General features: G+C 41.8%; 1 protein-coding gene and 1 long non-coding RNA gene across 3 annotated transcripts in view; one reads left to right on the forward strand and one right to left on the reverse strand.

The window, feature by feature from the left end:
• Window positions 1-1,946: 1,946 nt before the first annotated feature.
• On the reverse strand, window positions 1,947-10,005 carry LOC131404030 (uncharacterized). Its single transcript, XR_009219704.1, has 3 exons — window positions 9,964-10,005; window positions 4,661-4,808; window positions 1,947-2,996 (listed from the first exon to the last, which is right to left on the reverse strand). It is a non-coding gene; the product is annotated as an uncharacterized LOC131404030 (long non-coding RNA).
• A 380-nt stretch (window positions 10,006-10,385) lies between these two features.
• The window catches only part of UBE2U (ubiquitin conjugating enzyme E2 U), a 59,691-nt gene continuing 42,612 nt past the window's right edge, over window positions 10,386-27,464 (forward strand). The window contains exons 1-5 of one of the 2 annotated variants that reach the window (XM_058537035.1): window positions 10,386-10,697; window positions 12,210-12,291; window positions 13,298-13,390; window positions 17,636-17,733; window positions 22,887-23,007. In XM_058537035.1, coding sequence (XP_058393018.1) covers window positions 10,632-10,697; window positions 12,210-12,291; window positions 13,298-13,390; window positions 17,636-17,733; window positions 22,887-23,007 — 460 coding nt within the window. In that variant the 5' untranslated portion in view covers window positions 10,386-10,631. The remainder of the gene's footprint in view (window positions 10,698-12,209; window positions 12,292-13,297; window positions 13,391-17,635; window positions 17,734-22,886; window positions 23,008-27,464) is intronic. The other variant, XM_058537036.1, reaches the window with a different exon arrangement.

Consider the following 27,464-nt stretch of genomic DNA (forward strand, 5'->3'; position numbering starts at 1 on the left):
GTGCCTTGTTCCACTGTGTTCCTTTGCCAGCTGCCGTCCCTCCGTCCTCGCTGGCCGCCACGAGCGCTCCCCTGCTCCGGCGAAGCTCCCCACTGCCTGTGGAGGGCAGAAAGCTCTGAGGAGCACAGCAAGAGGGATCCAGGGGAGGTGCTGGAGGTGAAGCTCATCCTCTGCTTAATTTATGGAGCTTTCATTTTTTTAACCAACAGTTCAAACGCTAAGGAGGAAACGCTATATTTGAGGAGCAGGAGGAGCAAGGGAGCACACACATAAGAGGAAAATTTTGCAGGCAAAATATGACCGCACCTGAAGTTTGTTACCATAAATGCCAAGAGTGTTAGGACACTGTTAACTCAGAGGAAGGAGAGCCTTACAAGCCATCAAAGCACTCAAGGTCAATGTAACCCTCTGGGAAATTCAGCTGGGAAGAGGCTTAAGAACATCGAGACATACAGGGAGACAGTCTGCTGATGTATTTATGACTAGCCTCTGAGTTGCTTATTCACAAACGAGTCCTGCAATGTTTGCTGCCCAGCCTGACGTGATGCTCATCCTTACCGTAGCGACCCGGTTAGTAAATAGTCTTCTCCAGGAACGGTCACATTAGGAGAAGGCCCCCCTTTAAAATTAGATAGGGCATTACTTACGCTTTTAAAAGAGTCAATATCTTGACATGCTGAAATAAAGATAATTCAGGGAATATGTGATTTGAAGGAAAGTGGTTCTAAATGTCAGTCTTCATGGACCCGTGTTCTTGACTGTAAATTCAAATACACACACAGAACAACAGAGCTGGCTGCCCAGAGACATCGAGTAATTCCAAAGCCCTCCCGGCCGTGGAGGCACATGGCGCTCGCATCAGAAACAGGTGGAGGTCAGGCCCCTCCTAGAGCAGGGGCTCCGTCGCCAGCACAGTCCGCAGGCATCGGGAGGATAACGCCAGCCATCGTCTGGGCCCACTCTGACACAGTCCCCAGGGAGGGTTCTTCTGAGTCTACACACAGGAAAATCACCTGAAAGGAGCAGAAACTTCTCAAAGGCATGATCTGGGTAGTTTACGAAGAGTCAACCGAACAAAACTGAAACTAATATCCAGGCAGAATGACAGTGTAGGACTAAACTGTCCTTTCAGAGTTGCCTCTGGAACTAGAGCTTATTAGCTGTGTTGGTAGCTTGGCTGCAGTAGTAACTCCGTATTCTCAGTGCCTTGCTTTGGAAGAGCAAACGTCTACTTGTCGATCATGTCGGGCAGCAGAGGTGGGTCTGCGGCCCCGCTGCCCCCAGGTCTCTGAAGACCAGCTGTTCTCCTGGCACAGGGGATGGGTGAGAGGCAGAACTGGAGCGCAGTCACTCATGAAGCTTCTGCTCAGACGTGCTGTGGAGCACGTCCTCCTCGCACATTCTCCTGGTCCACACAAATGCTGAGGCCAAACCTGACCACAGGACACGGAGGTATCTCAACCCACTGAGAGGCACCGCAGGTCACACCATCACTGTCATGGGCAGGGATGTAGAACCTTCCTGCAGGGAAGGGGCAAAGAGGTGGGAACAATAACAATCCCCAACCCAGCTGAAGCCCCAAATGGATAGAGTTAGTATAGTGAACCCACGGCACCAGTGCCTTTCCTGGCTGAGCTCAGATTTAGCCTTAAAATTTTCAACATATTGCCCTGGATAACCTAGTAATCAGTCAGAAATAGCAGCAAGGTGAAATTTATTAGCCATCCCTGCACTAGAGCAGTAGTTGTCAAACCAGGTTATTATCACAATTGTCTAGGGAGATTCTGAAAATTATAATTTCTCAGGACCACCCCAGAATGTACCAGAAAGGTTACATTAAAATCTATAAATCCCTCGGACACAGCATACCACCCTGTACATCTAGAACCCCCTCCTTCACGGGACCCGGATGAAGGGAACGGGAGCACACAGCATGTGCTCTCAACTGCTCCAACACAGGACCCGGACAACCTGGAGGAAGTAAGGCAGTCTCTATTCCCTTATCTGTAAACGGTGTAAATGCAGTACAGAGGTTACGAGTAGAGGTTCTGATGTCAGATTGCCTAGGCCTAAATCTCCCCTTCACCCTTAGGAACCGTGTGAATTTAGACAAGCTACTGAAGTATCTGCTTCATAGAATTGAAGCCAATTAACGTAAATGAGCTAATTCACGTAACCTGCAGAGAAGAGCCCCTGACCAGGTTCTCAAAAAACACAGTCTATACAATGTTATGATTTTTCTATGATACCTGTCTTTCAGAGTTGATATGAGCATTTAATGAGAATATGTATAAATACATGAGAAGTATGTAGCACTTGGTGCTCAAAAAGTGGTAACATTGCTATTATTTAATGTGTTTTAAACGATTTTCATAAAGGGATACATAATTTCTAATGTGGTAAAATATTAGAGCACAAAATCTACCTAATTATTCACGCGTACGCCATCATGTAGACTACCCAGGCTGGTGCCAATGAGGTGGGGGCGGGCTTGGCCCCTCAATAATTGCCATCATCTCCCTTCAAACCTCCCCTAATAAACATCCAGTGAGTAAGAACAGCTTCCAGACACGTCCCTAAGCCATCTCTAGACCGTGTGTCATCCCTTACACCCTCCATGACAACTGCCAGCTCAAAGCCTCTCCCGTGTGGAAATTCTGGAACTACCCCAGGGGCAACTGAGAGCACTATGGAAAGGTACATTAAACAGATATATGTGAAAGAAGCCTGGAATAATTACATCCTTTAAGCAGTTCCCCCTCCCCAGCACAGTCGCAGTTGTTCTTAGATATTATGAAATGCAGTCTCTCTCAACGATGACAATCGGTGTTCCCACGTGGAAAATGGAGTGAAAGGAAACCTGCTCCTCTATAGCACTTCAGGGCATGTCAAGTACCAGGCAGGCATTGTATTCCTTCATCGCAGACATCCGCAATCCTCTCCTAACGGAATTCTGAGCCGTTCTTGGACTCTGATTACAGAGTTTGGGCACCAGCCTGCAATAGAAAACAAATTGGGTTCCTTTAAACACCAAGCTCCAGAAACAAATAAACAGTTTCACCAAGTTGTCGACACCATTCCCACCCTGGAGCAGTCCTTGATGTCCACGCCAGGGTGACGAACTGTGCCAGTCCACAGGGACTGTCCAATCTTAGCACCAAAAGTCCTTTGTCCCAGGGAGGCCCCCCGTCCCAGGCACACCTGCACCCTTGGTCACCCTAGCTGAAGCAAAGATGGTGAAGTGAAGGCCAGCTTCTGAGTCCCTCTCTGTTGGGCAGACACAAATATAGATGTAAACGGTGATCAAGTGGCCCCTGCATCTCAGGTGCCTTTATGGGGAAAGACCGCATTACTCTGTCATTAGCCCCATTCTGAAACATGGGGGAGCCTGCATCTTCAACTTTAAAAAGGGAGCCAAGCATTTCTTGGAGCCTAGGCCTTTATAAGCTAAAATAAAATTTTTAAATGAGAAATTTCAGGAATTCAAAAGTCACTGAACTGCACTGCCCACCTCCTTTCTGTTTGATCTCCGAAGATTAGCGTTCAGTGTCTCTCATGACATTTATATTGAAGAGGGATACAAGATTATTAAAAGCAGAGAAACTCAATGTCGGGAACGCACATCAAAGGTCTTCAAGACAAAGCAGGGGTCATGTGATCTGAAACCAGGGTTCCCAGAGGCACGTGCGCTGCACCTCATTTTCTAGTTCACAGCGGAACGTCCACCCAAACATGATTGAAAGCACCTCTCGCAGCCGAGCCGACATTTGGCGATCTGCATCTACTTTTGCTCATGAGTATGGGGGTTCAAGTCCAAAGGAGGTTAGCACGTTGTACACGCACTATCCCTCGTGGATGAGGAAACAGTTTTTTTGTTTAAGTAAAGTGAAAACATCTGTTCAAGTCCTGAGGGAAAGAATTGTTTTTTGAAAACAGTGGGAAGTGAAGCTTGGTTGTTAAGGCTGGAGACGGCCTCGGGAACCTCGCAAACGGTGAACAGTTACTCCGCCAGCCACCCTGCTCGCCTAGGATGAGGACAATCTGTGAGGGGCCTTGGTTCAGTCTGCGTTTGTAGGATGCCACTCCCGTCTTATCCCCTAACCCTGCCCAAAGCCGTATGTTAATGTCTGTTAACTGGTTTCAAGTGCTTTTCTCACAAAATCAGGGTGAACCCAGCCCAGTAAGTGGCTGGCCTCTCGCCACATCCTTTGTCTTGGTCGGTAGCTGTGCACTCTGGATAAGATGTTGTATTCATTAGCTAGTGCTGCGTAACAAAATATCTGCGCCTTAATATCTTAGAACAATACCTATGTCTTAGCTCACAGTCCTGTTGGTCAGAGCTGGGCCCAGTGTGATGGAATTCTCTGCTCAGGGTCTCACAGGTGTTAGCGGAGGTGTGTTCTGATCTGCAGTTCAGGTCCTCTTCCAAGCTCCGTGGTTGTGGTAGAATTCAGATGCTGGTGGTTATAGGACTGAGGCCCAGGTTCTCCTGATGGCTGTCAGCCAGCAGCACTCTCACCTCGTAGAGGCTGCCCACATGCCTTGCTACACGCACCCTTCCATTGTCAAAGGTAGCAACAGAGACTCTCCCTCACATGGAATCGCTTTCACACTGTGAATCCCTGACTTCAGGAAGAGACCAGTCCCATGTAAGACTCACCTGATTAGGTCAGGCTCACCCAAGATCATCTCCCTTTCTTAAAGTCAACTGTGCCATAGAACTTAATCACAGGAGTAAAATCCATCATATTCACAGTCCTGGAGATTATGCAGGGGTGAAGATCTTGAAGGTCAGCTTAGAATTCTGCCTAGCAAAAGAAATACAATGCAACATTTCTTTTTTCAACCCTCTAGGCTTATTTTTAGGGGGAAGACTATGAGAGAAAGCCCAGAAAAGCATATAGTAGGACTTAATTAAATATACTCTCCACTTGAGGGTACAAAAGTAACAAAAGTTAATATCAAAATAATTATGTAGCAGTTGGTATTTTTTTGAGCTACATACAGAGTACCATAAGTTACAGAAGTCAGACCGAGTTCTTAATGGATTTATGATCTAAAAGAGAAGACAGAGTACACATTTAGTTAACAGATGCATATTGGGCCTTCTTTATGAGCCAGGCACCATTTTATACTGTGGTGGTCCAGCTTTCTTGGGTTACACTTTAGTTGAGGGGGACTCAGAAAGTTAACAGGGAAAAAGTCAGCCAAAAATAAATGCACCAAAAATGACAAAAAGAAAAACAACAGATGCACAAAGAAAACTACTGAGAGCAGCAATAATCTACTGAAGAAGGCCAGATAGCTCACTTTGTAGAACAGGAGACCTTCTGAGGCAGGGGAGCCTACTGGTGAAAAGCATGGGCTCTGGAGCTAGATATCCTGGCTCGGCTGTGTTCCAGCTGTGTGACCCAGGGCAAATTATCTAGCATCTCTGTGCCTCAGTTTCCCTTACTGTAAAAATTAGACTCATAAGAGTACATACCTCATAGAGTTGTTTTTGAGGATGAAATTTATTCCTGTAAAACATTTAAAACAGTGGGCCCAGCACATGGGAAGCATAGATGTCAACTCTCACTCACTCTGTGCCAGGTGGTGACTGAGTGCTTCGCAGACATTATTTCCCTTAATCCTCACAAGGATCCTGAGAGGTAGGTATTATTACAGGCTGTATATTGTAGATGAGAAAATGTAGACACAGCGGGGCTAAGTGACTTCTTCAAGGCTGTATAGGTATCACAACCTAGGTGTGCTGGGTACAACCAGGTCTGTCTGGAGGGCACACGTTGTTTACCACCACACTTACTAATAAATTAAGATAGCGGAAGGACTACAGACAGGGATTTATTTTCCCAATTGTGTCGGTTTATCTAAAAACAAACAACCACAACAACAAATCTGATGGAGAAGGCAGAGGAGGACACGGCTTAGAACTGAGAAGTGACAAGGAAATGACATCAATGCTATTGTGAATGTGGTTATTTTATTAAAAGTAACATTCACTGTAGTAAATGGCAGGTGAGTCGACACTGGGCAAGTTATTTTTAGATAGGCTTCTAATTATAAGTTTCCGATTTCAAGTGACCCAGATAGCTGATCAGCTGATGCTGTTAGTCTCCAGCTCCTGCTGCTCTCAACTGTAGGAAGCAAACCTAGCCCATTGCTACACACATGCTAGATGCTAGACACACACACGCTTGATCTTGCTCCCACTCCTCACCAAGGTCCTAGTTCCACTAGTCAGCTCGGGAGCCTCCATAACCGAAGCCAGTCTCCCATCCACACAGGAGCTGAGCTAATGTGAAAACAGAGGACGCCGGCCAGCCCGAAGATCGACTGTGACCTCGTTTACTTGGTATCTCCAAACACAACAGAGCCACGCACCCACCGGAAGCTCTGTTTTTCCCAACAATCCCATTCCCAAAATATTTCTGGGAGTCCTCACCTGTTTGTCCCCTGAGGCCCATGAGGGGCGGGACCTTTCTTTGTTTCTTTTTTTTTTTTTTTGTGAGGAAGATCAGCCCTGAGCTAACATCCGTGCTAATCCTCCTCTTTTTGCTGAGGAAGACCGGCTCTGAGCTAACATCTATTGCCAATCCTCCTCCTTTTTTTTCCCCAAAGCCCCGCTAGCTAGTTGTATGTCACAGTTGCCCATCCTTCTAGTTGCTGTATGTGGGACGCGGCCTCAGCATGGCCAGAGAAGCGGTGCATCGGTGCGCACCGGGATCCCAACCCAGGCCACCAGTAGCGGAGCATGCGCACTTAACGGCTAAGCCACGGGGCCACCCCATGCGGGAACTTTCTAAGTGCTTGCACCTTCTTCTTTGGTGTCCTGGGGACCGTGCTTACAACCTACGCCCTGACGGCAGCCCTGAGGCCCTGCTCTAGTGGCTCTTGCTCTCCTGGTCCTTCTGCTCTGTTGTCTACTCGGATTGTCACTATCCTCCAGACTGGAACCTCCTGTGTTCCTGTGGACCGGCCAACCTCCTCTAAATGGCCCCCCGCTCCACATCTCTGCAAACCCTTCCTCTGCTTATGTCTCGTTCTTTCATTACAGGGTCACTCTCCCGGCCCCAGAACTTTTTATTCTGGTAAATTCAATTCAGTCAGCATATATGGATGCCTACTCTGAGCAGGTGGTTGGGAATGCAGTGATGGATAAACAAGTCTCCATGCCCTTAGGAACTTACATTCTAGTGGGAAGAAAACCCCATAAACAGATAATTTCAAAATAATGTGGTAATAATATACAAAGATGTGCCCAGTTTAAATGAGAACACAGCCCATCCTGCTGGTTCAGGAAGGCACTGAGAAGGAAATTATGTCTTTCAATCCTGAAAGACGTGTAAGAGCTGGTTAGCCAGATGATGATGATGATGACGAAGATGATGAGAAGGAGAAGAAGAAGATGGTCCAGGTAGAGAAGATGGCATGCACCTAGGCAAGATGGTAGATACAGAAAAAAGACAAGCAGTTCAAAGGTGCTGGTATCTCAAATGTGAAGCAAAGTGGGCATCAATAAAGGAAGGGGCACATAGGAACAATATCGTGGGAGGTTTTGCAGTGCCATCTTAGGAAGCTTGGATTTAACTCTGTGTTGCATGGTGTCTTAAGTTCTTTACATCACAGAGGGTGATTAAAATTATTGAATTCCATGGCCCCTGTTTTACCAAAAAAAAGTCTATGTGCACACATATACTCATATAGATAAAAAGACACATACAAATTTGCCCACGATTTCAGCCACCCTACCCACATCCCCAGAAGTCAGCCCACATTTAAAACTCTGAAGATGGAGTTAGGGTAACTGGGTGGTGAGGGGGATCCCTTGAAGTATTTTAGTCAGAGAATTCCATGATCACATGTTTTAGTTTAAATACATTACTGTGAAGTTTCACAACAGGCAAGTCTGGAGGCAGGGAGTAGAGTATAAAGATGTTCTGTGCTCCAGCAAGAGATGACATGGCTGGGACCCCAGAACTGATGGAAAGGTTTGAGAAGAAGCTAGAAAACAGCAGGTCTAGGTGAGTGAGTGAATGTGAGCCATGAGGAAGAGGAGGAGTCAGAGCAGACTTCAAGTTTCCAGCTGCAGAAACCAGGTGAACCAAATTGGATAGAAGGCTAGTTGACAGGAGGAAAGGTAACGAGTTTGTTTTGGGACATTTTGAGTTTGAATGTCCTTGGGACAGCTGGGTGATAGCCAGGTAACTGGGTAAACTAGTCTCAAGTCCCGAGGAGAGGTCAAGGCTGGGAATACAGATTTGGGGGGTCATATGAGAATCTACCAACTTGATTTTCATTGCACTAAAATATCATATAAATACCAATTTCTAAAAGTTCAGAAGAATGTTTTATCTTTTTCTTTTACTTTAATTTCCCCCAGAGCAAAATTTTAAACAAAAAACAAAGGATTCTGCACTTACTATCACAGTATTCCCCTATCAGAGGAGAAGAAAGGACCATGGACACCATGATGCCACAAAGAAACCGAGTTAAGATCCCAGATTGGGTCCCCTCCTCTCTCACTGAAGCACCCCTTTCTTCCCTTTCACCTTACATTCCCATCCTACATAAATCCAAGTTAAAATCTGATGGGATGAAAAGGAGAGCCAAAAAAAATCAGTCTCAGATCCTAGTCAATATTGCAATAGCAAAACTTCTTCTATATTCAGTTTTATGAAACATGGAATCAAATTATTTTATTGTGCCAAAATGTTAGTAAAGGTAATAATACATTGTTGGGATATTCTAAGCTTCCATACCTGGACATGAAATTGACTGTGGGAGCCTTCTAAATGGTCTCCCCCACAATCCATTCTCCACAAGCAGCCAGCGTAATTTTGTAAATATTAATCAGAGCATTACACTCTCATGCTTAAAACTGTCCAATGGATTCTCAGTGCTATTCAAATAAACCCCCAATTCCCACCGTGTCGGGCCCCACCCTAATCACTTGTCCCCTGTGCTCTCTCAGGCCCTCCCTGGTTCCCTCTTCAAGCCTAGCTTTTTCCTGATTGAGAACTATGGTGTTTTCTTCTTCCCAAAACTCGCAGCCCTCAATATTTCACAGAGTTGGCTCCTTCTCATCTTATCTTTCCTGTGTCACCTGAAAAGTCCGCTCCCGACAAAGGCCCTCCCTGACTCCACTTCTAACCCCTAACCACCTACTCCACTCTATCACATTACCGTTTTATTGTCTACATAGCACTTATCATGATCTGAAATTATGATTTTTGTTTGGTACACTTGTTTTGTTTTTGCATCCTTGTTTATTGTATACTGGAGCCATGAAGGCAGCCACTTCATTTGAATCGTTCCACAGCACTTCATAAGTGCTTAATAAATATTTGTGAAATGAATGAACTAATTGAACTGCTATCCTGTTTCCATAAAATTAGTAAATAAATAAGTAAAAAATAAATAAAAAGCGCTTTGAACAAGGATGCCAGTTTCTGTAGCTGCCGCTGGCCAAAGAACGCCTTTAAGTAGCTTACCGACGGCTGGAGAAGACAACAGGCCCTTGCGACACAGCGTGTAAATGCTAACCAGGAGGTCAATACAGGGTCTTCTGGGATCACAGAAGAGGAGCGTTATCGTGTCTTAGGGGGTCCCATAGGGAGTCGTAGGCAAAGTTAAGTCTGAAGGAAGAGTGAAGGGGTGGGGGAGGAAGGGTGGAGGAATGTGGTAAACGTCTAGACAGAAGGCACAGCAGGTGCGAAACTCTGCTGCAAGAGATGGGCATCAGCAATGTCAAGTAGTTCCCTGTTCCTGGCGCATTCTCCCAGGGTAACCGGAGGAGTCGATGACATCACAATGTATGCAGGTAACTTAACATGTAAGTTATTATTAACAAGCGCAGACGTGGATCTGCTGGTCACTTGTTACCCGATAGAGTCTGATAGTCAAAGGAAAAGGAAGGATCGTTTCGGAGAGGGACTTCGAGTGAAGGCTTCTGTGACTTACACGCTGGATGCTGGCGCTTTACCCCGACCTTCTGCGCTGGTTGGGTAGCGTCCACCTTGGTGGCCGAGCGGGCGGGGGGGTGTTGCCTTGACAACGCATCTCTCATTGGTCTTTCAAAGTGGAACGGATGGACATTGGCTGCGGAGGTTTCCAGAGGCCCGCCCCCTGTCGCTGAGTGGATGAGCGGCAGCCAAGCGCCCACCTCCTTCCCTCCGCCGTCCCGCAGGGTCCTGTTGCTTGGCAACCGATTTGCGTCCTCCGGCTCAGCGGGCCCCCAGCTCCCCTGCGAGGCGGAGACCGCCCCCGGCTGCGGCACCCACTGCACGCCCTCTCCACCGCCGACCGCGCGGGCTCCCAGGTGCGCGTCCAGGTGCGCCTCGAGGCTGGGCCGTGGGCTGGCTCTGCAGTGCCACGCCGCAGTCGGGACAGTGCCCAGGTTTTCCTTCTGGAGGTGCTCATTCAGTGGGGTCAGAGCAGACAAGAAAGTCGCTGTTGTATGCCCAACGTAGAAGCCACTTATCTCGGGAGCACCCTGCTTTCTGGAGCTCTAGAAAGCGAGTAACTAACTTATGTCAGTTGACTAGGTGTGGAGGGTGACCCGTAACCCTCAGCCTCCTGCCTCAGACTCAGCCCGCGGAGCGTGGGGACAGACCCTCTGCTGCTTTGTCATGCTCTGCAGAGCCCACTTCTTGCTGGAAAAAGACTTCCAAGAGTTGAAGGAAAACAATTACAAGGTTAGTACAGGGAACCTGGAGGGACGTGTTTCATTGGGGTACGAATTTCTGAAAAGCAGTTTAATCCCTGTTTGTTCTGTAAAGCATAATTTAGTTAAACCTAATGTGCCGCTACAGTACTGTTATTTAACGAATCTACTTCACTATAACAATCTACTTCATAATAATAATATTATTACTACTTCATAATAATAACAGGTAACAATGTTGAGCACATTGTGCTGAGTAATTTATGTAGATTTAAGTCCCGAATGTCAGGGTCCATCAGGCAGTAGGTGACCAATAGTGCAGGGTTGCACTCATTAGGCACAATACTGTAAAGTAAGTCCTGTTTTGCTTTACCTGCCGGAAACCCGAGGTTCAGTCAACATTTGGCCCCAGGATTCCGTCACAGGGTTTTCTGACTCCAAACCCGGTGCTCTTCAGTCTTGGTCCTACTGCTTACTATCTAGTCCACTCTTTGCCATCTGCCGTCACATATAACACAGAAATGCCTTTCCCTTATAATTTTAACACAGAGGAAGATGTAGCCCAGAGTGTCATTAATGAGGTTATCAATGTCCACGGGTGCCACTGGCCGGCTTATTACATATAGTATGGAGAATAAAAATAGAAGGGGGGCAGGGGAAGGGAGAAGAAAAAAGAATAGAAGGAAACTGTCCACAGAAGGAAGGTAGAGTGTTGCCAACAGTTGCTTCAGGTGTGGTTCAGTGTAGTTCAGCCCTCACTGGACTTGTTAGGAACAATTACTGAGTCCAACAACAAACATCCCAGAGGCGTGAAGCTAACATTTGATCTTGTTTCTGCTCTGCCTGAACTTTGAGGTTCTCTGTTGAAAGAGAATTCGATGAAGGGAGAAAGGATATGTAAATACAGATAATGGGGATATTAGAATACATTATAATGTTTATCCAGACTAGCACCTAACATACCTAATAACTATGTGGTTGCTCAGAGATATTTACTGAGTACGTTTAAATGTATTCCTCAGCATAACTGACAAGGTTTTCTATGAAATAACGTTCTTGTCTCTTGGTATTGGGACAATACCTCAAGTATAGGAAACGTTTATTTTTATATACAAACATAATGTTGGAGTCGTGTTTTTCTTCACGAATATTTTTACTTCGTGCCTTCCGTAGGGCATCCATATAGTTTTTAAAAGCTTTGAAGAAACACATGCTTTCCAAGTACTTCCTTCTTTTCTAATTTGAACCTTAAATTGGCCACTGACAGCGTAAGCTGCACACCCGGTCCTGGGCTTTGTGTTCTGCTTGTGACTCCTCTGCTTACGACTAATTTTCAGTTTACTGTTGCGCGTGTTTCCTGGACTCTACCTTAACATCTGTGTAATAAGACAATATATAACACCTCCCCAAATCAACAAATAAAAAAATTTATCAGGAAAAGAAAACGTAGAGTTTTTGGAATTCGTTGTAACCTGATATCTGATTTTCAAATCTGCGGTAAATATTTAATCCTTTTTTCTGCTTTGATTTTTTTAAATTGAAGGGTATTTCTGCCTTTCCTGTAAGTGAAGATATGATGAAGTGGGAAGCTGAAATTGAAGGTCTGCAGGACACAGTTTGGCATGGTTTGTGTTTTCAAAACCAATCTACTTAAAAAGAAAATATTTGTACCATTATTAGCCTATCTTCTTTATATGTATAATAAGGTTGCATTATATAAATTTTCTGGAATTCTAAAAGTTTTCACGTGTCATTTTTTCATTATATGGCTTAATTTTTTGCTATTCATCGACATAGATGGAAATTTTAGTTTTGAATTTTCTTTTGTGCTAAATCTCAATGCTGTTATGTTTTAAAGAAGCAGACACAGTAAAACATATGAATTGAGAATATCATCTAACAGTCTTCCATGAAATCAGAGAATAGCTATGAAAATCCCTACAGGCATCAAAAATCTCACAATTATCCCTCATTTTTTTCTCTGTGCTTCTCCCCCAAATTTCCATAAATCAAATTCTCAAGAATACCGGGCCACTATAAGCTTTAATGACCATGCACTCTTTCAATCGTGGATTAACAAGATAGATTTATTGAGTGAGGTGGGGGAGATAAACATCTAAGTGGATAATTACAGTAAAATGTAATAATGAGCAATTATGGATTTTGAACGGAATGCGGAGGAGGCAGTGGTTAGTTAATTTTGCCTCTGAGAGTCAGGACTGCCTTCCCAAGTAAGTGACGTTTGAGTCGAGTCCTAAAGAATGCGGAAGAGTTTGCCAGGTTTAGAAGGAGGGGAAAGAAATTCAGGCAGAGTAAGCAGCATGGCAGAGGTTTATAGACAAGAGAGGTTCTGGAACAGTGAGTTCAGTCAATATGAGATGTACAGTGAAGGGGGCGGGTGTTAGGGGGATGGAGTTAGTGGATGGCAAGAACTGGTAGGAAACAGGCTGAACCATAGTGGGATTAGATTGTGAGAGTCTGTTATACTATCTAGAGGGGTCTGTGCACCCTGTGATCCAATTCCTTATAAATAAAACTCGAGGGACAATGGGGATGCCAATCTGTAGGAAAAGACTTCAGTTAATCAGTAAACATGACACTTTAATAAAAATGTTCATTTCTACTTCATAGGATTACCCTTCCAACTAACAATAAATTTTACGTCGGAGTACAATTTTGTCCCTCCAGTTGTGAAATTTAGAACAATTCCTTTTCATCCAAATGGTAAGGACCAATGAGATTTTTATCATCAGGCACTCTGTCCTTATTATCCTTGTTCCTCATTAGTGTTTAATAATGTTTGTTTTTAATAACTTTGTTGTGATTCTAAAAGTAAGCCTGCCTATAGGGGAAAATATAAAAAGGCAGAAGAAAATTGTCACTTTGAGTCCTAATTCAAAGAGATGCTATTCTCAACATTTAACTAAATTTATTTCCTTTTCTCTGTGTGTGTATGCGTTCTACCTAGTCGAGGTATTACATATAAAGTTTTACATCTAGATTTTTAATTAAAATTACATAATCAGTATATTTCTGCATTATTAAACATTCTTCAAAAGATCATTTTTATTTTTTATTTTATTTTATTTTTTTTATTGGTTTATAACATTGTAAAAATTTCAGGTGTACATCATTGTACTTCTATTTCTGCATGGACTACATCATGTTCACCACCAAAATACTAATTACAACCCATCACCACACACATGTTTTTTAATTACTGAATGATACACTTAACCATTCCTGTGTTGTTCGATATTTCAGTTGGATCTAATTTTTTATTATTATAAAAACTGATGCACTGACAAATTAACATTTTAGAAAAAAATAGGTTAGATTGCTACTTCAAGTTCTACACAAAGTGAATTCCTGAGGGATCAAAAATCTGAAAATTTTAAATGCTAAAAAGCACAAAATCTAATCCAGTTTTTTATAGGCTTGGTAGGAAGTCCTTTCTAAATAAAATAAAACCTAGAAATCATGGGGAAAGCATGACACATTAAACTACATAAACTTTTAAAAACTTCTCTATAGCCAACAACATTATAAACAGACAAAATACATTGACTTGTGCAAACTGAGGGAAAAATATTTGCAATGCGTGAAAGAGAATATCTATAATATATAAAGATCACTGGTGAATCAATAAGAAAAAGAACATAAAGCAATGGAAAAATGAACAAGGGCTATAAACAAACATTTGATAGAAGAAACGTAACAGAAATAAGCATAAAAAAATTTCTGCCTTACTAATAAGAAAATAAATGCATATTAAGATGAAAAATTGTGATTCATCACTTATGTTTACAAAACGTTAAAAATAACGATATACAATTTTAGTAGGAGTGGGCAGATGTGGGTTCTCTGACATAATGATGACCTTAGTGTGACCTTTTGAGGAAGCAATTTGACAATTTCTAATCAGATATAAAATGCAAATAGCCCTAAATCCATGTAATGTCGTGCTTATAAATTATTTCATAGAAATACTAGCACAGGCGTGCAAGAGTGTGTTTCATATTTAAAGATATTTGCTCCCCTTAACAATGCTGGAAATGGAGAAAATGGAAATAATCCCAATGTTCCTTAATATAGAAATTTTTAAGTAAAATATCCTACAGCTATGTGTATTGCTTTTATTTATTTACGTTTTCTAAAGATTTTATTTATTTATGTATTTCCCCCCAAAGCCCCAGTAGATAGTTGTATGTCACAGGTGCACATCCTTCTAGTTGCTGTATGTGGGACACAGCCTCAGCATGGCCGGAGAAGCGGTGTATCAGTGCGTGCCCGGGATCCGAACCGGGCCGCCAGGAGCAGAGCGCGCACACTTAACCGCTAAGCCACGGGGCTGGCCTTGTGTATTGCTTTTAAACAGAGCAATACAATAGAAATATCTATGAAGGCCAGACTTTATGGTCATTGCCATATCCCTAGAATCTTGACTACTTGGCACATAAGTTGGTGCTCAAGTTTTTTAAAATAAAGATGTCCAGAAATATGTTGATGATTTACTGTTAAGTAAAAAAGCACTTTGAGGAATAAAATATAAAATATAATTCCATTTAATAAAAAAACAAAAACCATGCGTGCGCACACACACACACACACACACACACACGTGTGTGTGTATGTATATTTGCGCAGACCAGCTGGAAATAACTCTGAAAGTGTCATTAGTAGACAGGGGAGCATTCATATTTTAATTTCTATACTTTTATGTAATTTTTTTCGAATACATTATTACTTTTATAATTAAAACCTATTTTTAAATGATAAAATTAAATTTACAATACAAAATTGTGTACATTTGCCATTATTTGCTTAAAATAAATACTTAGGAGTGGAATTATGGGTTAGGTATAACAGGCAGGGGACATGCTTCTCCCTCAGTCCTCACCCCTCCCATTTCCACAGAGCAGAGAGAACGTCCGGCATTAGGAGGGGAAGGATGGGGAGACTCGGACGCTCTCCTTTCCCTTCCCCCCTCTCCCAGCACGTCCTCAGCACTCTGTTTCCAACCAGCCAGACCTTGGAACGTACAGCCTCTGTCTCCCCAGGCAGGAAACTCCCGCAGGCCTTCGCTTGGAGGCTAGAGTTCAAACCAGGGGGACTTCCGTGGAGTCCGATTAAAGCCGTTGATCAAGTGCATCCACCATCTCAGTCTTATGCAAAGTTGATGTTTTTTCCTTTCATCTTTCATCACCTTGGTCTATTTCATCATCATATGTGAACTTGGGAGGAGAGGAGTGTTATTTATTAGCCGCCAGACTCCAAAGGATGGCTGTGCACGTCTATGCGTCTATTTGTCTTTAGACACATAAGGCCAAACTGCCTTTCAGGGATGTTTATACCCCCCCGGTAAGCAGATATAAAGTTCTCATTTCACCATTCTCCCATCCTGGACATTGAAACTTTGGAGAAATTTTTTTGCCAACTTGATAAGAATCTTGTTATTTTAATATATACTTCTTTGAATACTTGTGAGTTAAACATTTTTCACATCTGTTGATTGCATTTCTTTTTTTGCGAATTGTCAGACTTATTAACAATGTTATCACATGGTCCAAGATATTGCAGACGTTTCCCTTCATTTGTCATTAATTTTTAAATTTTATGCTTTTTTTTTACATCTGGGATTTTAAAGTTTTTGTATAGTCATATCTATTAGTTTTGTCCTTTGAGATTTTTGCAATTATCTTTAAGCTTGGATGATCCTTCCCCCAAACACAATCAAATCATCATTTTAATATTCTTCTTGTTATTCTATAGTTTTATTTTTCATATTTAACTGCATTCTCTTTTTTTCCAAAATACTGGTTTGATTAATTGTGTTGGCAAGCTTCTGCATATCTTTCCAATCTGTGTAGAACAGAACAAAGCTGGCAGGGAGGTTTTGCCATCCTCAATGTGTAGCTGCCATTTCTAGATCTAAGGCATTTACTCTTGTCACCATTTCTAGCCAGTGGGAAGAGGGAAAGAGAAGGAGAAGAGGGCAAAAAAGATTCCTTAAGAAAATATGGTCAACAAGTTGCACACTTTGCTTCTGCTTATAGCCCATGATTAAAACTTAGTCACATGGCCACATCTTGCTAGAGGGGAGGCTGGGAAAGTGATCTGGGCAACCAATTCATCTAAAACCTCGAGGAGGATGGGGGATGCAGGTAGGCAGAGTGTTTCTTATTACAGAGAGAAGAAATGGAAGAAAGGCAGAGTAAATACCGAAGGGCGATGAGTAGTTTGCAACAGTTTTTATACCATTTGTTGATAATCTTTTCTTTCACCACTGAGTCATGATATCACTTTTAACATACAACAATGTTAATACATACTGTGATTTGTTTCTAAATTCTCTTATTACATTGTTTACTCTGTCTAATCTTGTGTCCCACTGTACTGTTATAATTATTGTGGTTTTATAATACAATGTAGTATACTACATCAAAGATCCTCTTTTCACCTTTTCAAGATTTTCTTCTCATGTCTTACCTTTTTATTGCAATATTTTTCTACCAGAGTATAAATGTTGTTCTTATTCATTTATAAAAATTATTTACATGTTAATAAAAGTATTATGAATAATGATAGCTATCATTTTTTTGAGGGTTCACTATATGCCAGGTACTCTATTAAGTACTTTGTTTTACTAATTCTTTACAGTGAAGATGGGCACTTGAATCGTATTTCAGTTCACATATTAGGGAAGTGAGGCCTGGAGAGGTATGGTTAATTGCTCAGCGTCACATAGCTGATACGTCGGGGAGCCAACGTTCGAATCTGTGTGTGTCTAGCACCGAAGTCCGTGTTCTTTGCAGCTACACCGTATTAACTGTCTGTCACGTTCATTGCAAATAATTTTCCTGCTTTGTTGTTTGTTTTCTAATTTTGCCTATGACATTTTTGATGTTTATAAGTTTTAAATAATAATTTTATTATAGGTATTAATATTAATGTATTATTTTAATACAGTAGACCTGCATACTGGCCGGCCTTGTATGGATTTTTTGGACAACCCTGATAAGTGGAGTACAAGCTATACTCTGAGCAGCATCTTGCTTACCCTCCAGGTGAGAACAGATGAATATAATGCTCTCTGTAGTGATTTTAATTGCACCAATTATTCAAAATATGGGAACAAATGTACACTGCATATTTAAATGTTTAAAAAATTTGAGAAAGTTTATTTAAATCAATAACATTTCTACATCAAGACTATGAAATGGAATTTGAATTGTGAAGACTATTATTTTTAATGTGAAATTGATAGTTAAGGCCCTTCACAACCAAAGAATAAATATTTGATAAAAGAAGAAAAGACCTGTTTGGATGGTTTCAATATTAGAAATAGAGTCATAGGTTTTCTTTTGGCTCCTGACTTTACATCATAATTCTGAACAGGCCTTTTCGATCTTTCCTCCTTCGTGAACCTCACCTTCCTCCAGGAAGTGAAGCAAGTGACTACAACTTAAAATGTTCAGCTTTACCCCTTGTTTCTGACGATGCTAGGTTCTTGCTCCTTTATGAGGTTTCATCTCAGGCCCGGTGAACAGTTAAACCAGGGATTGTCTTCTCCCCTCAGACAGACGCCTGTTTCTAGAAGGCCCCCTTGACCTCCCGGATCCGTGGTCCTTGGAAGGCGTGTTATTCCTGACCCTTAAAGAGCCTTCTTTCCCATCCGAGGCCAAAGTGAACGATTCCAGTGGCACCTGCTCGGACCACTTACCTGCAGCTCAGCGATTTTCTACATGAACCCACTCGTCATTAATATCCAGAGATAAACTATTACATTTTAATCAAAATGTAATTTTGATTATTATCTGGACTACTTGGAGAATAAAGTATTCTGGCTTAATTGCATTTTCTCGGTAATAGAATTATAATACAAATTCCCTTTCTCCCATTTCTTATTTTTAAAAATAAAATAGTAGTTAATTTTCTATCTAGTTACCTTAGTATACTGAATAAAATTTAATCTTTTTAAAGGATTCAATGTTGAATTTATTCATTCATTCATTCTCAAATATGTATTGAGCATCTGCCTGTGCCGGCCCATGTTCTGGGAGAGACCTTTGAGCAAAAACCGGAAGGGAGTGAGTGAGCTGACACACAGATACCTGGAGTTCGTCTTTGGGATTCCTTCCAACTGAGTCATATTCCTACCTCCTCCACCTAAGCGAGGATCTGCCTTGAGAATAGTAAAACTGAGTGTTCCCAAGATGTAAGGAGTGAGGGCAAGCCAGAATGAAATGGTGAAAATTTTGAATTGCAGAATAATTTAATACTAGCTAAATTGGAGGCTCTGACATTAGTTTGCTTGGCTTCACAGCCTGGTTCTGCGGCTTAATGCCTTTGTGCTGTTGGACGAGTTTCTTCACTTCTCAGTGCCTCAATTTCTTCATGGTAAAATGGGGCTGTTAGTATCTACCTCACAGGACTTGTGAGGATTAAATAAGTTAATAGATGCAAAGTACTTAGAACCATGGGCAGTCCAAGAAAAAAACTCCTTGAAGCTAGTTCATATTATGATTGTTCTTACTTTTAAGCGGTAATGCAAAGTGACAACAAAGTGTTGTTAGATATATCATGGAAAGCCAGAAGATGACACAATTGTTTGTCTTTATGTTTTTCAAACTGATTTATAAAACAAATATGCCCACACTACAGAAGATTTTTAAGACAGTGGACAGGAAAAGAAAATCACTGATAATCATCAAGATAAACCTTAATCCTACTGTTATTAGCATTTCCTTCTGATCTTTTCTCCTGTTTTTCTGTTTAAAGTCTCTCAGTTCCACGTTCACTACAGGAGTAAGCCCCATTTTGTTGCCTGACAAAGAATTCACTTCTCACACCTGGGTGTTAACACACCACATAATCCCGCTCCTGTTCTGTCTTCAGGCTTCTGTTCACTCACAGTGCTTGCTTCAATTCAGGTTAGAAAGCATTTATAGAGTTCTGAACTCTCCAGCTGCAAAGCCAGCACGTCTTGGACCTTAAGACATGCTCAGTCCAGTTCCCCATCTGACTGGTGACCCATTTCTCCTTCCTCCATCTGTCCAGCAGGCAACTGCTCCCATTGTGCGAGTTCAGTCGAATGAGTCCTCCTCTGGGTTGCCTCTCTTGATTTCCTCTCCTGGGTGAAATTGAGGGCTTTGGTTTTTGAGGGGCTTCCTTTGCCCCCAACCCAGCAAGTGGCACTCTAAGCAAATTTCTATGAGAGCCCTGTAATACTGTAATGCACATGCTGTTTCCGTATCTGTCTTCCGCTATTGGACTACAAGCTTCTCCAGGTCAGGAAACAGTCTGGTTCACCTTTGATTCCTCAGTGCCTACCCAGGACAATGTTGACCTTGTTACTGAGTAACATGAATGAAGGAAAGAATCTGAATTTTTACATGATTGTAGTTATGGTATATATGTATAAATTATATAGCCTGTTTCTTTTTCACTTAACGTTTATCTCAAGTAATTTCCATTTTACTACAGTTAATATTTTCATGGCTATTTAATAGTCCTTTCAAGGTCACTGCTGCCCAATAGAACTTTCTGCACTGATAGAAATTTCCAGTATCTGTGCTGTCCAATATAGTAGCCACTAGTCACATGTGGCTACTGAGCACTTGAAATGTGGCTAGTGTAACTGAGAAATTGAGTTTTTCATTTTATTTAGTTATACATAATTAAAATTTAAATTGCCATGTGTGGCTAGAGCCTTCTGTAATGGGCAGTACAAGCATAGACCATATTTCTGACTACTTCTCTTTGAATAACAGATGAGACACGTTTATAATTATCACGTTGTTATTCAAGGGAGTGGTACTTGAAATAGTGTTAAACTATTTTAAAGTCTATATATACTAATCACTTCTTCCTAAAATTTTTATAATCTTAACTTCTTTGAACATTTGTACTTCCACATATAACACAAAGGTAAATATCAACACCCATCCATGGAATGAATTCCAAACTCTTGGGCTTTAACTAATTGGATATTATAAAATATACCTACTGTTGCAGTTACTGACGCTTCAGATTTTTGTACTTATCTCTGGAGAGCTTCTTATGTTACTTCATACTATCACATGGCTAATTTAAAAGTTGGACTTTCACTTTTTACTATTTTAGCAAGGAGTCTGATTTATACATTTTTTTTTTGATTTATACATTTTAATATATTCCTATTCTTAAAAGTCATTAAGTATACTCAGTAGCTTGTGTACACATTCTATGAAAAGGTCTCAGGCACAGTGTCAATGTGAAGACTGTTGCATAAACTGCACCAGCTGTGCCTCTCTGAGTAAGATTATCTCCTCAGCCAAAGACCAGAACTTGCTCTTGAAGATGAGTTTCATCTGCTTCCCACCCACTTTGAAAGGTAGAGTGCAATCCATGCTGAATCCTTATTTAAGCAATTGTAATATTCTTGGAAATTTGGCTCAGATGGGTTTTCCAAACAGGAAAACGCAAATAACAGCAGAAAATTCTTGTTGCTTTTGAAATATCAGATGTCAGATTGCTGCTTTCATTAGTGAAAGATTGCCATCATTTCCATGACTCTTACGCCATAATTATCCTCTTTGACCTGCATCTACACTTAGGTATTCTGGTAGTTACTATTTTAGCTGTATTTTATTATATAGTTTGCATGTTATAATGTTCAAAATACTGAATTACTGAATAAATATTTGCAATTTGGGCTAATGTTAATTTTGAGGTGCAAATAAACAAGATCGTGGTCCAGCAGAACTATGAAGTTCTGCATATACTATGGACAGGTGCTATGGTACACAGAATTTTAAAGATGCCCCCCCAATAATTCCTCTGGTTATACAAACACTAATCTAGGTACTGCGTTGAAGAGACTTTGTGATGGAATTACGGTTACTAATCAACTGACCTTAAAATAGGTGGGTTATACTGAATTATGCAGCGAGGCCCAAAGAAATCACATGAGCCCTTTCCAATAAAAGAGGAAGGCAGAAGAGTCACTCAGAGAAATACAGTGAAAGAAGAAGAGGGAATGTGGCAGGAGGGGACATCAGAGAAATTCTCAGCCTGAGAAGGATTTTTCAACGTTTACTGCCTCTGAGATGTGGGAGTCCAAATATAAGGACCCACAAGAGACCTCTTGGAGCTGAGGGTAGGCCCCAGCTAACAGCCAGCAAAGAAGCAGGAACCTCAGACCTACAAATGCTAGGGACTAAATTCAGCTAAAAAACAACCTGAATGGTCTGGAAAGCAGATTCTTCCAGACCGAGCCCAGCCGGCCAATACCTTGACTTCAGTCTTGTTAAACCTGGAAAAGAGAAACCAGCCCAACCACCCCAGACTTCCCACCTGCAGAAATGTGAGATAATAAATTTGTGTTGTTTTAAGCTGCTGAATTTGTGGTAATTTGTTACAGCAGCAATAGAATGCTACTACCGACACCAAATTAATCATTCAATGATCTGGAGGGATTTTGAGTTGTACATAACATGTGTTTTTGTGTGTGTGTGTGTGTGTGTGTGTGTGTGTGTGTGTGTGTATGAGGAAGATCAGCCCTGAGCTAACATCCATGCTAATCCTCCTCTTTTTGCTGAGGAAAACCGGCTCTGAACTAACATCTATTGCCAATCCTCCTCCTTTTTTTTTTCCCCCCAAAGCTCCAATAGATAGTTGTATGTCATAGTTGCACATCCTTCTAGTTGCTGTATGTGGGACGCGGCCTCAGCATGGCCGGGCAAGCGGTGCGTTGGTGCGCGCCCGGGATCCAAACCCAGGCCCCGGCAGCGGAGCGCACGCACTTAACTGCTAAGCCGTGGGGCGGGCCCCCATACGTGTGTTAATACATATGTATGTTTATCCATGATCTAAATATGATCTCATGTTAAAATGTAAGGTTTAATTTTTTCATGGAAATGTTTCAATATTTCCGAATGTTCAGTTCCTTTACACATAAATTCAATTTAAATTTATATAATAGGAAGGAATAAGTTACAAGAAGAAACTTGTAACTTGTTTTGATCCCAATGTTTGGCTCGTGAATGTGCAGTATAAAACCAAGACAGATGAAGAGTTTCTTGAGAGTAGGGACCATGTCTCATTTGTCTGTGTATCTGTTTCCAGGTAGATACATTGTAGGCATTTAATAAATGCCTTTTGAATAGTGTATGTTGATTTGTCTTTTTGCTCCATGAAAAGTTTACCTTAAATACTCTGTTTGTATATTTTCCTTCAGGTTATGCTTTCGAATCCAGTGCTAGAAAATCCAGTGAATTTGGAAGCAGCACAAATGCTGATTAAAGATGAATCTATGTACAGCCTAATAGTTGTAAGACTTTTCCACCAGCCAATACAATGTAAGAAGTACCTGCTTAATATTATTTGCCAATTATTGATTATACCTTTATAGCAAATGAGTGATCTAGCAAATACTGTTATATAAGGGAATATTTTCTGTATCCATTTCAGTAATGAAATTTTACTAAGATCTCTCCTGCTGTACCTCTTTGTCAAACCAGTCAGTGTGACCCTTTTTTAAAGATTATCAGAGATCATAAGATTAGTATCTTTGAATGTTATGGTCATATGGGTGAATGGTGCCAACTGAAACTAGTGTACCCGCCATAAAGGTACAACATTTAATGTTAACTCTTTGATCTATGATGGTTGTTTCTCCGATTTCACCTGCAATACCCCAGATCTTACCGATCTGGGACTCCTTTCCTCTTGATTAGCAAAACATTCAGCATTTTTTTCTGGAGAGTCCCCCCAGGTATTCCTTCTAAGAGTCCAGGTGGAAGTGGCTCTTCGGTCTTTCTGCTCTGCTGACCAGTGTTCTTCTGACACCCTTGGTTTGCTCACTGTCGTCATGACTTCATGACTCAACTCCATCCCTCCTTTGCTCCTGTCCTCTCTCTGCGGTTAGCAGAGCGATGCTGTTGGCTCCTTATACCCAGAAGGGTTTGCCACAGTGAGGTTGGGCCCCTGGTGGCTTGGCTTTTCCTTTACGGCCTGCCCCTCCTCCTCCCAGCGTGCGCAGCCACCTTGGACAGTAGCTGGTATCCTACCTCCCCGGTCATTGGGACTTGCTCTCCAGACTCTCTCTGCCCACCTGCTCTCTCAGGGGCTTTTACTCTCAGACGTCTGTTGTCTCTTTCTCCAGCCTCCTTCTGGGACCTGCCAGGCCATTAGCTCGTTCTGTACGATTGTGACCGAGTTCAAGTGCTCCTCCACCGGGCTTCTGGCTCTGATGCAAATCAAGAGCTGTTGATCAGGCATCTTCCTCCATATCTTCAAACATGTCATGATTTTTGCGGAGTTCCTCAAACCTTCCCTGACAGTTTGGAGGCTGGTTTGTACACACAGAAGTTGTCCTGGTTCACTTGGATCACATTTCTGACCTACCAGAATACGGTAGCATCCACTGCTGTATCCTCTGCACTCAGTCAATATTTGTGGAATGAATGAATGAATGAATGATACATACCACTTAACCTTTCATTGAGCCCTACAATACTGTCATCATACGGAAATATTCTGTAACAAAGCTATGTCCATATTCTGGTGAATGGAAATTCAGAAACTGGTTTTAAAGAATTTTCTATAGTAAATTATTCTGTGCAATAGATTTTGTGTTTGCCCCACAGAGAGAAAGGGTGAAAAGAAACCTGAAGAGAAGTTGGCCCTTTCTTTCTTCCCCCTGTTGGGCAGACGTCACCCTTCACTCCTTCCAGTTCTCCAACTTTGCCATCACCCAAGACAGCAAAGCCGCCCAAATTGCCAAATCACTCAGCAAATGAGCAACAAGGCAAATAGTACTTTGGCAGGTTTTCACTATATTCTCTATTTATGTTGGTGAAATATGTGGAAATCCAAGACAGTAAACAGTTATCAGCTTGTTTGCCGTCTCAGCCAGACTGGGAGTGGTAGCCTAGGGTGCCATGAAGAGAAAGATTTTATGCAGCTTCGTAGGGAAAGCGTCTTGATCCAGCAGAGACAGCTGCTATGGGGGGACATGAAGAAGTGCGGAAAACCCGTTCACTCTGAGTTAGACGGTTGTTTGGTACCATGTGAATTTCTGTGAAAAACTGCATCCAATGAGAATTAATTACCGGTAACACCGGAAAACAGGTGCCTGCTAGAATGCTCCAAGAATCATCTCTCCTGTATATTACTATATTAATAAGGATATCTAGAAAGTGCACAGAAGGAATTATTATCATATTTTTACATAACACAAAACTGGAACAGAGAGTTAATTGTATAAATGAGAAACTCAAGAGGCGGCTAATTAAATCATCTCTGGCAGCATTAATTATAGGCTGGAACTGTATCCCCAGTGCTCAGCCTAGTCGTCTCTGGCTGTAGGGGTTGAATAAAAATTTGGAGATGGAATCAATGAAAAAATACACATACGCTTAGATCCTAATTTTACTTCATAGCTTACAACATGCTTCCACACACGTTTGTTCGTCTGACCCTCAGCCTCTTCCTCAGTGAGGAAGCCGAGGGTCAGCGATGATGGGTTAGCCCAAGGCCACATGCAGCGAGTGCAGAGCCAGCGCTCCAGCCTGGGCATTCCCACTTCCCTGTGCCCCCGAGTGTAATGAGATGGACATAAAGTCATTCACTTGGGATCAAAGAATTAGAATTTCCAAGTACAGAATGGAAGAGACCTGACTTGGTAGCAGAACTTTATTCTATGAAAAAATTCTTGGGGAGCTATTTGATCACAAGCTTCATGTGAACCAATAGTAGAAAGTGTCCTTCTACTAAGCGTGTGTATACGATGATTTTACCTGCCCTGGTCTGGTGGGCCCGCCTCTGGAACAATACCATGCTCACTGTGGAGCATCACATCTCCTGTGGCTGAAGAAACTATATATGTTTAGCTAATTGAAGAAAAGATAAAAGGCAGTTGTAAAAGCTGTTTTCAAATATTTGAAGGGATTTCCTATAGAAAAGGGAAATTACTTCTCGGTTGCTCCAAAAAACTAAAGCAGGACTAATGTTGAAGCTACAAGTCGGTTGTAGCTTCCCAGGCCTGCTGGCTTGTAGCCATCAAAGTCCAGAATAGGCAGGCTTGGCCCCGCCTTGTGCCAAACATACCTTGAATATACTGGGACTTTTTCCTCATAATCAATGGTCTGGAATTAATTTTGTTATCCTAAGCCTGAATCTGGTATTTGGTATGCAGACATGCAAATGTCTCTCCTTCCCCAAACTTTCCATGACATCTATTCTTTGCCTGAACAGCTAGGCCTTTGCCTTGGTCTGTTAACAAGAACGCACCAAGCTCTGAGCTCAAACCCAGTAGGTGGATGCCTTGGTGATCTTCCCGTATCCTGGCAGCCTCTTCTCCCTGTGGCCTGGAGCCTGTCTCCCTTACTTATGTTAGGGTGCTCACATACACCAGACTGCCTGGTGCAGTCCTGCTATAACTATTTCTGGTACTCTCTCTCTGTGTTCCAGTTTGGACAGTAAATTGTATAGTCAGTGGGATGCCTAAGTGATCTTTCCTAGAAGCAAATGCCACGAGACGTAGTTGCAGCATCCCTAATGGCAAAGTCCATCCCTAATGGCAAAGTCTCAGGTGGCCAAACAGGAGGAAGGGTTTTCTAACAATTCAAGTTGCTTAAGAATGGACAAGGCCATGTTGGCAAGTGGTGAGCCGCCATCACTAGAGGGATGCTTCTGTAACCAGGGTTCATTTAGCCGAGTTTAATGGCTGTTCTTCAGGAATGTCATAGAGCTTCTTGCCCAGTGTCGGGAGTTGGACAAGCGGATCTTTCAAGGACCTTCCAAATTATACTTCCGTTCATTTATGAAAACTTGGAGGAGGGAGGAGGAAAGGTCTGGAAGGAGACAAGGCATAACAATGGTTTTGCCTCCTAGATTCTAATTCGTTATGAAGGGATTTCATATAAGCTCATATGTCCTTGTTTTTTTTTCAGTTTGTCCTAGTGAATTTTTATTTCTATGTGGTTATATGATCAAATAATACTTATCTTCTGTTTATCATGTTTGTTTTGACATTTCAAAACATAGGGTTCATATAATTTAAAAAATTTTTGGTTGAAAGAAAATACAAGAAGATAAAAATAGTAAAACCGAGTAATAGTAGCCAAGCCTGAAGTAATAATTTTCCTCTTAGCCAGGTGTATTCCTGTAGCTTCTGTTGAAGGAGAATTGTTCTAAGTTTCAGATACGTATCTAAACTACATATAATATAATAACTGACAGATATTATGACAGAGTCATAATACAAGAATAGAGAAGAATTACAGAAATATTAGGGAGATTATAATACTAATTTGCATTATATACTTTCTAAAAACCTGATAATTGTGCAAATGCATCCCATTCTGCCTGTGGTTAGGAAGATGTTGTGATAAGCATTTGATTCTTCTTCAGTGCAAGCTCCCAATTCTTTCACTGTTGTTTTTTTCTCAAATCCTCATGACAATAGAACAATTTTAAAGAAAATTGTTTCTACAGTTGAAGCAGGTGATGTCTCAGAGGATTTCAGGTTTTGGTTACTTTTCTTTTTAGAGGGAGCATTTGTTGTTGTTAAGTGTAGGAATACCCTTTCCCCTAGAAAATATACTTTCTGGATGTCGGGGGAGAAAGAAATTTAGTCCAGCAGCGCAGCTTGCTGGTTAAAGCCCAGAGGCTTCAGCACCGTGGTTCAGACCCAATTCTGTTGTTGATGATTCCAGTATCGTCGCAGAGAGCCTATTACCTACGGATGTCATGACACGCAGAAAACCTGAGTTTACCAGGGTGGTGTGTGTGGATCTATGTGCTGGGGTTA

This window comes from Diceros bicornis, chromosome 4 (genome assembly GCF_020826845.1).
Source record: "Diceros bicornis minor isolate mBicDic1 chromosome 4, mDicBic1.mat.cur, whole genome shotgun sequence".
Taxonomy (NCBI): Eukaryota; Metazoa; Chordata; class Mammalia; order Perissodactyla; family Rhinocerotidae; genus Diceros; species Diceros bicornis.